The sequence below is a fragment of the Sarcophilus harrisii genome, chromosome 4 (assembly GCF_902635505.1).
Source record: "Sarcophilus harrisii chromosome 4, mSarHar1.11, whole genome shotgun sequence".
Taxonomy (NCBI): domain Eukaryota; kingdom Metazoa; phylum Chordata; class Mammalia; order Dasyuromorphia; family Dasyuridae; genus Sarcophilus; species Sarcophilus harrisii.
The window spans coordinates 22,109,203-22,126,457 of NC_045429.1; the positions used below are offsets into that span (position 1 = coordinate 22,109,203).

Here is a 17,255-nt window from a genome sequence, read left to right on the forward strand (position 1 = left end):
TTAATTATCCATCCTGTGTAAGGAGACCTGTACAGGGATCGATGGATTTTTATGAAGTAGGATGTAAAAGGTATTAGCCAAATCTGAGAGGTTAGAAAAGGATGTGGGAACCAAATTATTAAGAAGGAAACAAAAGGGGAAATTGTGAGAAATGGATGGGAATTTGGTGTCCACAGTTGTGAAAATTAAGTTGGAGAAATGAAACTTAAATTGGAAAATTGACACCCACAAAGACATTAAGGAATAATCAAAGTGGAGGTTGGCTGTCTTCCCCCAAATGAATAAGTTCCTTGGGCGTAGGAAATGACTTTTGTAATGGGGGGGGGCGAGGGGGGGGGAGGGTGTGACCTGAGATTTGAAAAGAATCTTTTGTTCTCTGTCCTTATCCTTCCTCTGTTACTTTCCCCCTTTTAGAATGGAAGCTCCTTGGGGACAAGGACTGGCTATGAAATGTGGAGATTCTTTTGAGTAACTTCTGTAACATCCAATTAATGGGGAATCAGGGAGGGACTTGGTCTTCAGGATGGAAAATAAAATGCTGCCTTTGGAGTTTCAAAGGTGGGTCCACTTGTTGTGCCACAGTTCTCTTTTGTCCTGAACCAGTTTCCCTAATTGTCCTATTTAGTTACTCTGCCTCAGGTTATAACCATTCCCTCTCAATGTTTGATGAGATAAAGGTTTTATATCTTTAGACTATAATCATTCCTTCTTAATGTTTGACAGGATAAAGGTCTTTATCCATTTTAGACATCATTAGAATGTCAAGAGCCTCTCCAGTACCTCCCTCCATTATCCTAGGGGCTTCATCCCATTAGGTTATCCCCAGCCAGGTATCTCCCCCATTATGTAATCATTTTTTTTTTCATGCTGAGGCAATTTGGATTAAGTGACTTGCCCAGGGTCACACAGCCAGGAAGTGTTAAGTGCCTGAGGCCAGATTTGAACTCGGGTCCTCCGGACTTCAGGGCTGGTGCTTTATCCACAGCACCACCTAGCTGCCCCATAATCATTCTTGTTACCCTGTAAAAGAATCTTGCTATCTGATATATGGATTATTTGGTCCCAGTAAATTTCTCCCATTTAATAAATTATTAAATTGTTCTCTAATCTGTCTTGCTCAGTTTCTCTGGCATTACATACTCACCTAAGTCCCCATTCTTGCAAGAATGTAAAATAAATCTTTCCTGCATTTAGTAGGGAGTTAGTGGAGTTTTTGGTAAAATATTTTGTTTCTTACAAAGGAATATAATAGAGACCAGGAACAGTAAATAGGAAATAGAATTGGGAGACCCGATGAAAGACGAGTTCCTCAGAGGAACTCACAATTACCCAGTAGAAAGGGAGCATCCCATGAGATTGGGGCATGTCCTTAGCTGGCAGCTACATCCTGAAAGGGACTTAGCACCTTAATTAGCCATAAGGAGGAGAAGTGGGGTTGGAAAGCATAGTGGAGTTAGAGATACCACATGGCACAGGGAAGTAGGGGGTGAAGGAGAAAGATGCCATGAGGCAGAGTGTCATGGTGGACTGACACAAAGGAAGGCAGCAGCCATGGTATTGAACGAGATGAGGTGAGATCTTTCAAGACAGTTGAGAAAATCAAATAAGGCTCCATCTACTTCAGAGTTTGAGTAGGCTTGAAGGACTTTGAAGATTGAATCAAGGGCATACTTAAGTCCCCTTCCTGTTATCCTCCCAGGACATCATTTTCTCCCCTTTTCAGTCAAATATGTGTAACTATGTACTTATTGGTCAAGTTCACTTTCTTGGGAAGTTCCCGCATTAGAATGTAAGATCCTCAGCCAATAGGGATGAGTGTCAGTGGTGGGAGGGTATTTCTGTTAGGGCTTAAAAGTGTGCTTCCTCCTTTAGATTATCTGCTCCACAGGTGGGACAGCCTTCTCCTGACAATTTATAATAATCTTTGCTTTGCTTCTAGGTGGCCGCTCACCATTTCTGAGGCACAGTTTTGGAGACTGGTCCAGAGCACATTGGTGAGTAGGTGAACTCTTGGGTGCTGGTGGGGTGGCGCCCTGCCCTGATTTAGGCAGCCCACCAGCATCCAGGGGCTTCTCCTTGCTTGGGCCCGAAGTGGAGAAACTCCCCAGTAAAATTCTGACCGGTTCGGTGGAGGACATATCAATCGAGGTAAGCCCTCCCTTGAAGACTGAGTGAGCCAAAAACTAAATTTGTACCTGAATGGGGGGGAGAGGATTTCATTTCATCAGCCCCTCCAGGGGCCCTCAGGGCCCCAGAGGATTTAATTAAATTAACGGGACCCAGACCCCCCTGCAAAGGGTCATTTGTTTCTCTAAAAGATCCCACCGGGCTAGCAGGCTAGTCTGAATTATTCCTGGGCCCTAATCTTTTTACTTGGGGAGAACTATTTTTTTGAATTCTCTCTTCTTACAAGAGGAGAGGGGACTAATTAGAGGTAGCTATGAAGGAGTGGGACAGGACTTTGCTTTGCTTCTAAAAGATCTCTCCAGCATTTTATTAAATGGTGACCCCTCACCATTTCTGAACCACACAGTATTAAAGTTTAAAAGGTGTTGTGGAGTGTCTCAAAAGAATCTTCAGGCTTGAACCCATCTCCAAGTCGAGGGTAAAGTTTGTAATTGTAACACTAATTGAAGTAGACTAAATTCCAAAAGGATTAGCAAAGAACTAGGAGGAAGAAGATAAATTTATAGGACAAAGTTAGAGAGACCAGAGTTTTATGTTACTTGTTTGCTAATATTGTGGCTTACCCATAGGTTGAGGGGTGGTCTATTCACTATTGTCTCAAGAATTTGGTCATCATTGCCTAGAAGAGTCATCAATATTTGTAGGACTATCTAAGGCCAGAAGACTTTTGAATTATTGACAGATGATTGTTAGAATAACAGCACTCCAGGGTCAAGAGTTGTGCCACAGAATGTCCTGACCCAGTTTCTTTAGGCCATAATCATTCCTTCTTAATGTTTGACAGGATAAAGGTCTTTATCCATTTTATACAGGAACCTCTCCAGTACCTCCCTTCATTATGTCATCCTAGGTGCCTCTCCCCATTAGGTTACCCCCATCCAGGTACCTCCCCTATTATGTCATTGTTCTTGTTATCGTATAAAAAGCTTGCTGTCTGATACTTAGTGCTGGATTCTTTGAGATAGTAGTCCAGCCCTGGGACCAAGTGACACCAGTCACAGATTCCAGACTTTTAGGATTCCACTTCCCAACCTCAACAACATACATAACTTGGATTTCAGACTGGACAACCTCCCCAGAGGATGGGACTGGGAAGCTAACCTGATCTCTATCAGCTTTCTGCCTGCTTGCCTCAGGGATCAATTCTTCCAAAACACCATTCAGGACCTCTCTGTACTTCTCAATTCTATCTGTCCTGCACTGACCTCTCTGCCGACCTCATCTGACATCTTTAATGTCTTCGTGTATTTAGAACTATTAAGGACTGGACATCGAGTAGATATCTTCAGCTTAATATATTCAAAGCTGATCTTATTATCTTTTACCCTAAACCCTCCTTTTTATAAAATAGTATTTTCCCCAATTATATGTAAAGACAATTTTTAGCATTTTTGCAAAATTTGAAGTTCCAGATTTTTCTGCCTTCCTCCTCTTCCCAAAATGGTAAGCAATTTGATCTAGGTTATATATGTGCAATTATATAAAACTTATTTCCATATTAGTTACAGTTGTGAAAGAAACGGGCCAAAAGGGGGAAAAAACGTGAGGAAAAAAAGTAGCATGATGCATCTGCAGTGAAGGTTCCTCAGCTATTTCTCTGGATGTGGATGGCATTTTCCATCACGAGTCCATTGGATTGTCGCTGATAAGCATGTACAGTGTTGTCCTGTAAATCCACCTCTTTCAAATTACTGTAAGGGACAGTACCATCCAGGGCCTTTTAGTAAAATCCCTCCTCCAGGAAGCCTTCCAAGCTCTTCTTAATCCAATCTGACAGCCTTTCTTCTATTAATGATCTCCTTTTGAGCATGTATGGAGCTCCTTTGTACAGCTTTGTTTGCTTGTAGTTTCCTCATTAGATTGCATACTCTCTGAGGACAAGGGATTGTCTTTGGTCTTTTTGCATCTCTAGCACATAGTATTTAATAGACTGTCTACTGCCTATAAATGTAGACTGTAAGCTCCAGGGAGGAAAGGAGACTTTTGCTATTGTCTCTGCATCTCCCGTGGTACGGTACCTAACATAATAGGCACTTGGTGATGGGTTTTCTTTCGGGACAGATCCTACTCTTTCTAGGAATGGCCATTCTGCCCAGACTTTTGTCTGCCAGTTTGGACCCAGTACTCCTGGAGCCATATTGCCTCTTGCAGACTCAGATATGTTTCTCTTCTGGGGAATCTAATCCTCAGAAGGATCCAAGTAAGGGAGAAGTACAAAAGAGGGAGTCCATGGAATGTAGGGGGAGAGAGATTACCCTGTTGTCAACCTTGGGTTCAGTTCCTTTCTGAGGGGAAGTTCATGGAGTGCACATTGTATGGAGAACTTTTTTGTGTCAAGGAGAGACTTGGTCTTTGAAAATGATTTGGAGACCAAAATGATGGGGGTGCTATAGACACCAGGTGATGGTAAACACCAAAAGTTGACCGTTTTCTTTGGCAAAAAGTAGATTCAGGGGAAGAGGTTACAGACAAAATGGAAGGGACACAATAGACACTGGGAATGATAAATATGAAAGACTGGGAGAGCCTAGAAAGGGGTTTTAATAATGATTATTAATGATTGCCTGGAGAAAGGAAACGTGCCATGAGGTTGGGGTGTGCCCTTGGCTTGCAGGCTCAAATCCTGAAAAGGACATAGCTCCCCCAAAGAGTGAGCTAGCTATGAGAAGTGGGGTTGGGAAGCTAGGAGTTAGGGGAAATGCCATGTAGCATGGGGGAAGAGGAAGGGCAGTAGTCATGGGATGGTCCATTAATAGATGTTAGAGGGAAAATTCAACCTCGGGGGCCATGACTGGGATTTCGGAGAGGACCTGCAAGGGGAGATGAAGCCCCCTAGAGAGGGTGGTCTCAGGGGTCTGACATAACTTGGATTTCGGGCATGGGTGGGACCCAGAGCTAAACTGATCTCTCTTTGGCCTGCCTGCCTCGGGGATCTTCCATTTCTGTGTCCAATGTATCATTCGGGACCTCTTCAAAAGGACTGGCTAACTTCCCGAGAATCAGCCAGCCCTCTCTCTTCCTCCTTCTGTATCGAGTCTAGTTTATTGCTCCTCTGCAGGTCCTGCACCAGATAGAGGTGCTAAGGGGCTGGCACACCACGGGTCAAAGGACAGTCCTGGGGAGGGAAGGGCAGGGGGTGGGGAGTCTGGATTTTCTGTTTGACCTGAAAGGGCTGGGAAGAAGGAGGGCCCTCCCCAGGCAGTCATCCAGCCTGACACAGGGAGTGCTCTCCTACTGAAACCAGAAGCCGCCCCAGTCCCTGGATTCCTGTCCATTCATTCCACAGCCAGAGGGGACGCTATCTGCGAGAGGAGCCCAAAGATGGCGAGGTGTACCATGGATTCAAAGAATGCCGGCACAGTCATAGGATGCATGTTGGCAGTTGTGGTGATCATCGTTATGCTTTGTGTCATCATCGGCCAAGGCCCGAGCTTGCCTTCGGGTAGGTGCAGATGGGCGCTTCCCCCCAAAGTGTTCTGATTGGTTCAGATCCTTTTCTTGCCCTTCACCCCCCTAGAGAAGAACTGTTTGGCTCGGGTCCTTCCTTTCCATGATGTTCCTAGGCTTTAAGCGTGAGGGCCCAAGAGGTGCCTCAGGGTGCCAAATAAAGAGAAAACAAAAGAACTGGCTGTTCTGGGGTTGGGGAGCCACGGGCAGCTCGGCCCACGGCCCTCCCTTCCAGCCCATGCCCACTGCAGCCACTCCCCCCGCAGAGCCCTCAGCCAGCCGAGGGCATCTTTAACGCGTTTGGCCCAAGTGTCTGGCCCAACTTTGACACAAGTTTGTGTCACTTGTGGCTCTCCCAGCCAGTTCTGCAACCTCCCAAGTTAAAATCGGTCCAGCTCCATTAGCTGCCCGCCTTCCTTGTCCAGGATTCTGTCCAAGAGGCACTGACCATCTTGGCTGTGCTGCTTCCCCATTCTCGGTTCTCGCCACTCTAGATCTATGCTGAGCCTTCCCTCTTACAGGATCTGGGCCTTTTCCTTCCCTTTCCCGAGCTTTTTCTCCCATGAGCCTCAGAATCTGAGTTGGGATACCAGGTGCCCTGACCCCAATCCATAGATGACCTGGAAGAGCTCCCCGTGCTGGGTCCTTGACAAGGGGTCATCAGCTTCTGCTTGCAGGCCTATGGTGAGGGGGAGTCCTTCCCCCTTGAAAACCTGCAGAGATGGGGAACTCGCTCCTTACACTTAACTCACTTCCGGGGGTCCCCTTTTTAAAAAAGGGCCAGTTCCCTGTGGGAGGTCCGGACTATAGCAAAAACTTTGATTTGTGGGCCTTTAAAGAAACTTCATAGCCGGGGGTGAGGGGGATGATTGTCCTCAGCTGCCGCATCTGGCCCGGGCTGTAGTTTGAGGACCCCTGCTCTTCCCTTTCCCAAGTTATTCTGGCAAGAGTTTGATTCTTCATTTCCTTCTTCCCAGTAAAATAACCACAGGTCCCTCTCCCCGAGATTGTTCATTCCCAGCCCAAAGTAAGAGCGACTTAATGGCAAAGCTAAACTTGAACTCGGGGTCCTCAATGCCCAGCTCCCTTCTTTGGGGTCACCAGAACGGGTTCCACGCCATCCCCCTGATTAAGAAGGGGCGATTCCCCATTCCCAGGTTGTCAGAGCTGTAACCCCGGCAGTGACATGATGGACTACCTACTGGACACCGGGCACATCAAACACAGGGACGGCCTGCTGGTCACATGGTACCATGGCGCCAACAACCGGAGCGAGATGGAGAAAGCCCTGAGCAGTGAGTCCCGCAGCCCTTGGAGGGCAGAAGGCGTGGGGTGGGGAGGGGTGCTTCCTTCTGTCAATCCCAGGACAGAGTTAAGGGGCTCTTGGGAAAGGCTCTGAGCTCATTCAGGATCCTGTGTACTAGAGTGTCAGCTCTGGGAGGCAGCTTAGAACAGGGGATGACAGGGCTGGGAGGGGCCTTAAAATGGGATGGCAGAGCTGGAGGGGGAGAACAGGGAAAGAACAGGGAAGCTGGAAGGGACTATATTGTCAGCAATATACCTTACCCCTGGGATATTTTGGGTCAGAGCTAGAAGGAAATTTTAGGGGTGAGGAAGGGGATGGGTCTTGGAACAGGGAAGGTTTGAACCCATGGAATATGGTTTAGAACACAGAAGACCTGGGCAGGCAGCCTGACAGAGACTGAGAATCTCCCCACATAAAGGGAGGGACGGCCCCACCCTAGATGATAAGGAGGAAGGTAGTTTCTCCCTGAAGGCCTAAGGCCCCTTTGATCCTGAACTCTGGCTTGCCTGAAAGGCCTTATTTTGTGATAAGGAGATGCTGAGGAAGGTCACACTTACTCAATTTCCCCAAGAAATTCGCGCTTGTACCAGGCAGAACAGGCAAATCCAGGGCCCAGAGAAGGTGCAGGTACTCTGGGGGCCACCCTAGCCTGAGAGTCGGGCCTGGAGTCTCCTGTCCTTGGTCCTCGGTTTCCTCCAAGGGGAAAAACTAGGATTTGGACTCTGGGTCTAATAACATGGGATATCTTATCATTGTCTCCAAGGAAGGTAATAGAGATAAGAAGGGAGGGGGCAGGGAAAAAGACAAAGACAGAGGTACACAGAAAGATGGGGGAGAGACAGAAAGACAGAGATAGAGATGGACAGAGAGAGAGCTGGGGAGATTTTCCCAGAAGGACTAAACCAAAGGTAGAAGGGCCCCTAGGGGCCAGTTAGGGGATGCTTGGTCTCCTGACCAGTGTTAGCTGACAAAAGGTTGTCCACCCTTCTTGACCCCCTTCAGGGAGGAGGAGCCCCTGCCATGTTCCTATGGCTCCAGCTGGTGAGCCTTTTCCTGACATCTCCCTGACAGTTGCCTGTCTGCCCTTGCACCTTTGCTCCTTGCCCTGTCCTCTGGCTAAGCTGATGAAATCAGAATTTCTCTTCCCCTTCCTGACTTTGAAGTTACCCCGCTACCACCCCCGCCCCAGGCTGAGCCTGTGCTGCACAGGGGAGCTCCAGGACGGCCTCAGCGCGTCCCCCCCCCCCCCCCCCTCCGCTGGCCAGCTGTGAGACGCCTCTGTCTGCTGGCAGCTTCTGAAAGCTCCACAGTAGAACCATCTCCTCCTTATGGTCTGTAGGCAGGATAGCTACATAGTACAGGCCCCATCCAGGGGCAGGAAAGCCCAACCTGGCTTCAGGTACTTCCTGACTACCTGGGCGTCACCTCACCTGCCTGCCTCAGTTTCCTCATTTGTGAAGTGAGAAGGAAATGGCATCTCCACCAAGAAATCCCCCAGTGGGAACAGTCAGAAGGAGACAAACCCTTTTATATTCTGCACTTCCACTCCCCCAAGACGCTTAGAACTGAGAAAAGCGGCCCGCATTGCCCGGCCCTGGCCCGCCGGGGAAAGCGCCTGTCTCCCTTCCTTTCCTGAACCCTGAAGGCTCCGATTCTGTAGCACAGATGAGACCGACGCTGGTCCTCTGTGGCGGAGGTGCCAGCGTCAGCGGGCACAGAGCAGGGGCTTCCCCTCTTCATGGCTAATGGCCTCAGGTTCATGTTCTCCAGCCTGAACGTCCTGTTGCCGGGATTGGATCTCTGGGCACTTCGATCCAACCCAGTCCTTTGTTTTTGGCACACAAGATTTGAGAGGGTCCTGGGCAGAATGTGTGGCTGCCCATCGTCGGCTTTAAGTTCTATCGTTCCTACAAATACCTGCTTGGGTCCATTCATTCTTTCACTTTTTTGGCTAAGGCAATTGGGGTTAAGTGACTTGCCCAGGATCACACAGCCAAGAAGTGTTCAAGACCAGATTTGAACTCAGATCCTCCTGACATCAGGGCTGGTGCTCTATCCACAGCATCACCCAGCTGCCCCTGTCCATTCACTCCTAACCTGAGGTCTAAAATTCGCGGCCATCATTTCATAAGAAGGGGAATTCAGGAGTGGGGGCAAGAATGGGGATGGGGCTTCTCCACATTACCCTTTCACTATTCTTCTCCCGTGGACCCTAGGTGATGTCATGGTCTTGGAAGCAGATATCAGTGTGGAAGGGCTGAACACAGTCAACGAGACGGGGGTCCCTATCATGGCCCACCCTCCTCTCATCTATAGTGACAACACCTTTGAAGAGTGGCTGGAAGCTGCTCTGAACAGATCCACCAAAGGTAACATCTTTGACTTCTTGACACAGTGTCTGGTGTATAAGAGGTGCTCAATACCTATTGGTATTGGCCAATTGGTGATTGACTGATTGCCCCTCCTCCGGAACTTTGAGTGCTCATATATCAACCCCATGTGGTTCGCTGGCTGAGAGGCTAGAATCCCAGGTACTTCATAAAGAATTGGAAGGGGCCTCCAAAACCATGGACGCCAATCTTCCCATTCTGCAGATGAGGAAAATCGGGGTCCAGTGGTATTATGGGACACAAAGAGAAAATGGAAGCTGCAGCTTTTCTGCACTAGAGCATCTTGTTCCTGGTTCCCTCCTTAACTTTCTATTCCTTTATCTTTAAATTGGGTTTAGCACCCCATGGGGATAACAGTACAAATAAGCGATCTGGTGAAAGTTACTTGTAAGCCATAAAGCAGTCCCGGTCCAGGAGATTCTTGGCAGCCTATGAATCATGTTTCCTTAAGCCTTCCTCTCAGGTCTCCTCTGTCAGGTTTCAGAGGGTTCTTGGCTCAGAATGGCACAACTGGGAATGTCAGGCAGGGGCCCAGGAACAGAGAACCAAGTTTGTCAGATCCTTATTAACTTATATAGTCACCCACTTTATAAATGAGAAGACTGAGGCTCACAGTAACTTGCCCGTGTTCTTACATGGTATCAGAGAAGGGATTTGAACTCTGGTCCTCCTGGCTTCCCAGTCCGGTTTTCTCTCAGCCCCCAGTCTGGGGCATTTAAAGCATCTCCTGTCCCCTCCCTCCTTACCCACCTCCAGCCCTCAGACCTCCCTGCATCCTTTGCCAGGCCTCAAGCTGGATTTCAAGAGCATCAAAGCGGTCGGTCCTTGTCTGGATATGCTGAGGAAGCAGACGGAGAAGGGCAGAGTCCAGAGGCCCGTGTGGATCAATGCCGACATCGTAAATGGCCCCAACGTGCCCATCCCAATTGCTGTCAATGCCTCCCAGTGAGTACTCATTGGTTCCTCTCCTTCGATTACTCCGGAGTCTGGATGGGATCTCTCTTCTCCCTTTCCCTCCCCTCCTCTCCCCATCACCCTGCTGGCCCAGATACTTGGAGAAGGCTCAGGAGGCTGGATGGGAGCAGAGTATTCAGGTGAAGGCTCCATCCTCCTTGGTGAGTAACCTTCCCCAGCTGCCTTTTATGTTGTGTCTTCTCTCCTTAAAATGTACTCTGGAGATGGGGGCTATATTTTTATTGAGCTTACTTAATTGGGGTTAAGTGACTTGCCCAGGATCACCCACAGCTAGGAAGTATTGATTGTCTGAGGCTAGATTTGAACTCGGGTCCTCCTGACTTCAGGGTTGGTGCTGTAGCCACTGAGCCACCTTAGTTAATCAGTATTGTTTAGTTTAGACGATTTCTATTTTTGTCTTTGTTTGTACGTCTAGTGCTTTGTACAGTCCCTGACATGTAGTAAGTGCTCAGAAAATGTTCTGTCTATATCTATTCATCTATCCATCGGTGAAACCCTATGTCTCTATACGTCTGTCAGTCTTTCTATCCATCTCCATCTTCCATTTATTCATCCATTCATGCATCAGAGGCACAGAGTTTGAAGCAGACTCGATAAGTATTTACTAAGTACCTACTGTGTGCAAGGTACAATGGATAAAAAACGGTGGAATCGGTCCCTCTCTTCAAAGAGCTTCTGTTCTTTGTGAGAAGGGATGGGGAATGAGAAGTGAGAGAAGGCCATAACTAAGGAAATGCTAGTAATGCAAGGAGAAAGAAGGCTAGGAAAAAAACTGGGTCAGTGCTGAGGTTCGAAGGGGGGGGTCAGTGCTTCCCAGAGGCAAAGACCAGGAAGGAGCACGGATCAGGAATGGGACATGAAGGAGGGACGTCCTTGCCCACTTCCCAAGGCCATATATGGAGAAGGACCCATAGGCTGGGACAGCTGCATTACAGAAGGCACAGAGAACATTACATGGTGAAGGGCTTGAAATGTAGGCAGAGCTTTGTACCTGATCCCAGAGGCAGCAGGGAATCGATGGGGCTACAGCTTTCAATGGGGAGGTGACTTTAGTAGCAGAGACAAGGGCATGGATGAAAATTATGTTGTGAAGATGAGATGAACAAGACAAGTGACTGGATATGGAAATGCTTTCTAGCACAGTGCCTGGCACATAGTAGGTGCTTAATAAATGCTTTTTAACTTCTGACTTTTTTTCCCCACATGGTAGCTCATGTGATCCTCCCTACACCTCTCTGAGGTTCTATTATCCAATTTTACACATGGGAAAACTGATTCTGAATAGCTTAGTGACTTTTTCAAGATCCCATAACCTGTAAGTATCCAAAGTATGATTTGAACTTCCTGACCCTGTGTCCAATCCTGAGAAGCTCCAGGCCTGATTGGGATTGCCTAATCCTGGGATCGCCGGGAGCTTCTCTAGAGGACGGTCTGGAAGATGTCCACACACAGGGAATATAAGGCTGCTGCCATGAAGCATCAAGAGAGTTATTATAACAAGAAGGCCCAAGGCTCAGAGAAAGCTCAAGTCTTGTCCAAGTTCCAAGTGTTATCTGCTTCTCTTTCTAGGTTCCTGGGCTTGGTCCAAGAAAAGTACCCCAATGTCACCCTGTCGGTGGGCTGGACCACTCGCTACAATGCCAACAGAACCTATACCCAACACATGATTGAGACCATGCACAAGCTGGTGAAGGACCTGCCCCAGAAGGTGACCTTCCCGGTGCGGGCCGTCATGGCAAGAGCTGCCTGGCCTCATTTCAGCTGGCTCCTGCGTCAGTCCGAGAGGTGAGGGATGCCCTATACAGCACCAAGATCAACCAGTTAGTTAATGAGCATCATTCAAGTGCCTACTGTGTACCAAGCACTGGGCCAAACACTGGGAACAGAACTCTTGGTGGCTAGCATGGTCGGCTCTGTGGCCAGCTCGGGTAGCAAAGCAGCCCACAGCCCATTGCCCATCGCCACTGACCATGTTTCAATAGGCATTCAAGGTTGTCACAGGTGTATGGGAGCTTCCTGGCATCTCCAGATGGTTTGTAAAGTGAGAGGATCCAGGTAAGCCTAAGAGAATGTGGTCACATCCTCGGAACTCCCCAGAAAACTACCTTGACAGAAAGAGCTTCTCTGAATCTCTCCTCTGATTCCCGTTGATGATGGTCCGTTCTCTTGGGCATCTGGGAAGCCTCTCTAACAAGGTACCCGGCTGACAAGTTGCACAGCTGGGATTTTGTGCCAGGATGGGGTAGTGGACTGGTATAAACCTGGGTTCAAGTCTTGATTCGGAATGATCTTGAGTCGTGGTGGTGGTGGTGGTGGTGGTGGTGGTGGTGGTGATGGTAAGAATGAGGATGATTATGGTGGTAAGCATTATGATGTGGTGCTGGGTGAGGAAGGTGGTAGTGATGGTGGTCAGGATAATGATGGTGATGACTTGGCTCCAATGTTTCACCTCCACTATATTATCAACTTGTGAAAGGCTTTAAGCAGTCAGTGAACTAGCATTTATCAAGCGCCTGTACACTGGGCACTGTACTAAGGTAGAGATGGCAAAAAAAGCAATGAGCTCACAGTTAAAAAGCAATTATATTTGAGATTATATTTGATAACTGGAGGCAATAGGAAGACATTGAGATTTCTCAAACAAAGGAGCAATATGGTCACTTGTGCTGCTGTGGCTAGCATTTATCTAGTGCCTGGTTTATCTAGTCCCTGGTTGATATGAATCTCTCTCGGCTCCAGGTACAGCCTGACCCTGTGGCAAAGTACCTCCGATCCCTTGACTGTGGATGACCTTCTTTACATACGGAAACACAGTGCCCCACACCAAATCTACTATGACCTTTTTGATCCCCTCCTGTCGGATTTCAAGCAGCTTGCCCAAAAGCATAAGTCTTGTTTATCCAGGGGCTGATCTATCATGAACAAAGATCTAAAGCCTGGAGAACAATGTGTCCTGGGACTCCAGAATCGCTTGTCAACCCATCACAAAGCAGGAGAGTTTCTCTACCATCTCAAGAAAATCAGGAGAGATCACTGAACTTCAGAAATAGAAGAGAGACCTCAGTGGGCATCAAGTCTGAGCCATCCCAGAATAAGAATCACTACGCCAGAGACCCTGCTTAACAGTTATCTATTCATTCCATCTTTTTTCTATACATTTTGTTTATTTAGGGATGAACTTCTTCTCCAGTAAAGTGTAAGCTCCTTAAGGGCAGGAATTATTTTTGCTTTTCTTTGTATCCACAGTATTTGGCACAATGTCTGCCACATCATAAGAACTTAATAAATTTTTTTGAATGATTTATTGACTTTTGTTGCCATTCATTATTAAAAAATTGTTCCTTTTAGAAATCCTAACAGCCTCTGGCACAGTATTTTTCTTTTTTTTTTAATATTTAATAGCCTTTTATTTACAGGATTTATACATGGGTAACTTTACAGCATTAACAATTGCCAAACCTCTTGTTCCAATTTTTCACCTCTTACCCCCACCCCCCCACCCCCTCCCCTAAATGGCAGGATGACCAGTAGATGTTAAATATATTAAAATATAACTTAGATACACAATAAGTATACATGACCAAAACATTATTTTGCTGTACAAAAAGAATCAGACTCTGAATTATTGTACAATTAGCTTGTGAAGGAAATCAAAAATGCATGTGTGGCACAGTATTTTTCTCACACACACACACACACACACCATCTCTTTCTCCCAGATAGAATCAGTTCTTACAAAACTCCAAATGTTTGAACACAACTATTGAAGTCTTCTTCAGACTTCAGCACAATTTCATCTCATTTATAATTTGTTCAAACATTTGCCAATTGATGGGCATCCTATGAAGTTGCCGAGTCTCAGCTATCACAAAAAAATAGTTATAAATTATGTCCTTATATAAAGGTCTTTTCCCTTTCTCTTCTGTTGACCTAGTAGCAGTATCACTGGGACAAATCTGAGTTTTATAACTTCAGAGGCATAATTCCAAAATGAATATATTAGTTCACAGGCTTCATGAATAGTACATTTAATGGACCTTTTTTCCCCATTGCCATTGTAGCATTTATCATTTTCCTTTTTTGTCCACTTTGCCAATCTGATGGATGTGAAGCAGTACCTTATTCATATAAATTTGTCATCTTTCTAGATCTTAGATCTTAGAAATAAATGAAATGTTTATGAAAGTTTCTCCCATTTTCTGTTTCTCCTCATTTTAGTTGCATTTGTTTGTGGGGGGAGAACCTTAAAATTTTATGTAATTTAAATGATCATTTTACTTTCTGTGAGCTTTTAAATTTTTTGTCATTAATTCTTTATCCATAGTTCTGATATGTAATTTGTTTTATGTCTAGAATGTATCCATTAGATCTTTTCATATTATATGCCATGCCTAGTTTTTTTACAATGAAGTATAGACAATGAAGTGGTATTGATACTAAATATATATGCACAAAATGGGACAGCATCCAAATTATTAAGTGAAGAAGTTAATTAAGTCAATTCTAGAAAGAGAAAACTACTAATGGCGAGCCTCAACCACCTCCTCTCAGAATTGGATAAATCTAACCATGAAATAGAAAGAAACTAGGGAGGCTAACAGAAAACTTAGATATGATATGATATACCTTGAAAACTAAACAGGGATGTAAAGGGATATATCTTTTTCTCAGCAGTACAAGGCACCTACACAAAAAGTGACCATGTATTAAGGCATAAAAAAACCTTACAATTAAATGCAGAAAGGCAGAAATAGTAAATGCTTCCTTTTCAGATCACAAAGCAATAAAAATCATTCAATAAAGGGCCAAGAAAAGATACTAAAAATCGATTGGAAATTAAATAATCATAAATAAACAAAAAAATCTTAGAAATGACTTCATCCAAGAGAATGACAATGAGACAATATACCAAAAACCTTTGAGATGTAGCCAAAGTAGTTATTAAGGGAAATAGACATCATTGAATTGGACATGCAGCTAAAAAAGTTAGAAAAAGAATAAATACCTCCCCCCAATTAAATACCAAATGAAAAATTCTGAAAATCAAAGGAGAGATTAAGAGAGTGGAAAATAGGAAAATTATTGAACTAATTACCTAAGAGATAGTTTATGAAAAACCCAACCAATTAATTCTGGTTAATTTGATTAGAAAAAATTTAAGAAAAAACCTAATTTAACAAATGAAAAGAGTGAACTTACCACCAATGAAGAAGAAATTAAAGCAATAATTAGAAGTTCTTTTGCCCAGCTGTATGCCAAGTCTGACAATCTATGAAATGGATGAATATTTGCAAAAATATAAATTGCCCAGATTAAAAGAGGAAATAAATTACTTAAATAATACTCCATTTTAGAAAAAGAAATTGAACAAGCCAACAATGAACTCCCTAAGGAAAAAATCTCCAGAGTCAGATGGATTTACAAGTGAATTCTATTAAATATTTAATTCCAATAGTATGCAAACTATTTGGAAAAATAGGCAAAGGAGTTCTGCCAAATTCCTTCCATGACACAAATATGTTGATACCTAAACCAAGAAAAGCCAAAAACAAAGAAAATTACAGACCCCAATTTCCTTAATGAATATTGATGCAAAATTTTTAAATGAAGTATTATCAAAGAGATTACAATGTTATGGGCCAGAACTCTAAACTTGAAACAAAGGATTCTTACAAGGTACTAAATCAGTGGAATTGATAGAGACATCAGTTATCTAATTTAGCATGGTTCAGTATGATTGATTTAATCCTACAAGGAGATGTTTTGGACCAGAACTTGAAACAAGGTGCTAAGTGGAATTGAGGAGACAATAGTTAAATCTAGTTTAAAATTGATTTAATCCTACAACAAATAATGGTTTCCTAGTGATAATGATGATTGGTATATACTCAGTGTAGAGGATGTAAGCAAGCTCTTGGGGCCAAAAGAGACAAGAGCACTAGAAACTCTTGGAGACTGAGACAGATTCATTCCATCTTCCACCTTTGTTGTGGCTGGAGGCTGAAGCACAAACCCTTAGAATTCGGGGGATTCAGAAGTCAGAGAAGGCAGGTGGGAGTTCAAGCTCTTGGAACCAAGGAAAGAGATAGGCCTCTAAGAAAGCTAACCGGGTTCCAGGAAAAGAGACAAGACTTTGAAGGAGACAATAAAGGATTTGGACTTTAATCCCTAGTTGCACTTGTGGTGATTACTGAACTGAGACACAGGCTGCCTCCAGAGACACCAAGAAAACCTCAGCAAAGAACTTTACGTTTTAGAAGGAACATTACATTACAACAACTTAACAGCAAGATAATACACTATGATCAAGTGGGATTTATACTAGGAATGCAGGGCTGGTTCAATATAAGGAAAACTATCGGCATAATTGACCACATCAATAATAAAACTAACAGAAATCATATGATCATCTCAATAGGTGAAAAAAAAAAACCTTTTAAAAAATACAGCATCTATTCCTATTAAAAAAACACTAGAAAGCATAGGAATAAATGGAGTTTTCCTTAAAATGATAAGCAGCATCTATCTAAAACCATCATCAAGCATTATTTATAATAAGGAGCTAGACGCATTCATAGTAAGATCAATAGGGAAACAAGGGTGCCCATTAACATCATTATTATTCAGTATTATACTAGAAGTATTGGCTTTAGCAATAAGAAAAGAAAAGGAAATTAAGGAATTAGAGTAGGCAATGAGGAGATAAAACTATCACTCTTTGTAGATGATATGATGATATACTTAGAGAATCCTAGAGAACCATAAAAAAATCTAGTTGAAACAACAGCTTTAGCAAAGTTGCAGGATTTAAAATAAACTCCCACAAATCAACAGCATTTCTATTTGCTATTAACAGTCCAACAGCAAGAGATAGAAAGAGAAATTCCATTTAAAATAACATTAGACAAAATAAAATAAAATACCACATGAACACACTTACAAAACACTTC

At 44.5% G+C, this 17,255-nt stretch overlaps 1 protein-coding gene across 2 annotated transcripts; it reads left to right on the forward strand.

The window, feature by feature from the left end:
• Nucleotides 1-1,946: 1,946 nt before the first annotated feature.
• Nucleotides 1,947-13,609, forward strand: FAM151A (family with sequence similarity 151 member A). Of its 2 annotated transcripts, XM_031969062.1 has the most exons (7): nt 1,947-2,148; nt 5,474-5,629; nt 6,792-6,929; nt 9,157-9,309; nt 10,116-10,275; nt 11,875-12,090; nt 13,045-13,609. In XM_031969062.1, the coding sequence occupies exons 2-7, from the start codon at nt 5,509-5,511 to the stop codon at nt 13,214-13,216; spliced, it is 960 nt and encodes a 319-aa protein (XP_031824922.1). In that variant the 5' UTR covers nt 1,947-2,148; nt 5,474-5,508; the 3' UTR covers nt 13,217-13,609. The 2 variants fall into 2 exon arrangements, with proteins under 2 accessions (XP_031824922.1, XP_031824923.1); XM_031969063.1 differs by lacking the exon at nt 1,947-2,148 and having other exon boundaries at nt 4,399-5,629.
• Nucleotides 13,610-17,255: the final 3,646 nt, after the last annotated feature.

Coding starts and splice junctions, on each gene's coding strand:
- FAM151A (XM_031969062.1), top strand. CDS start 5,509: ATGGCGAGGTGTACCATGGATTCAAAGAATGCCGGCACAGTCATAGGA. Junction 9,310..10,115: donor TCTGAACAGATCCACCAAAG/GTAACATCTTTG, acceptor ATCCTTTGCCAG/GCCTCAAGCTGGATTTCAAG. Junction 12,091..13,044: donor CTCCTGCGTCAGTCCGAGAG/GTGAGGGATGCC, acceptor TCTCGGCTCCAG/GTACAGCCTGACCCTGTGGC.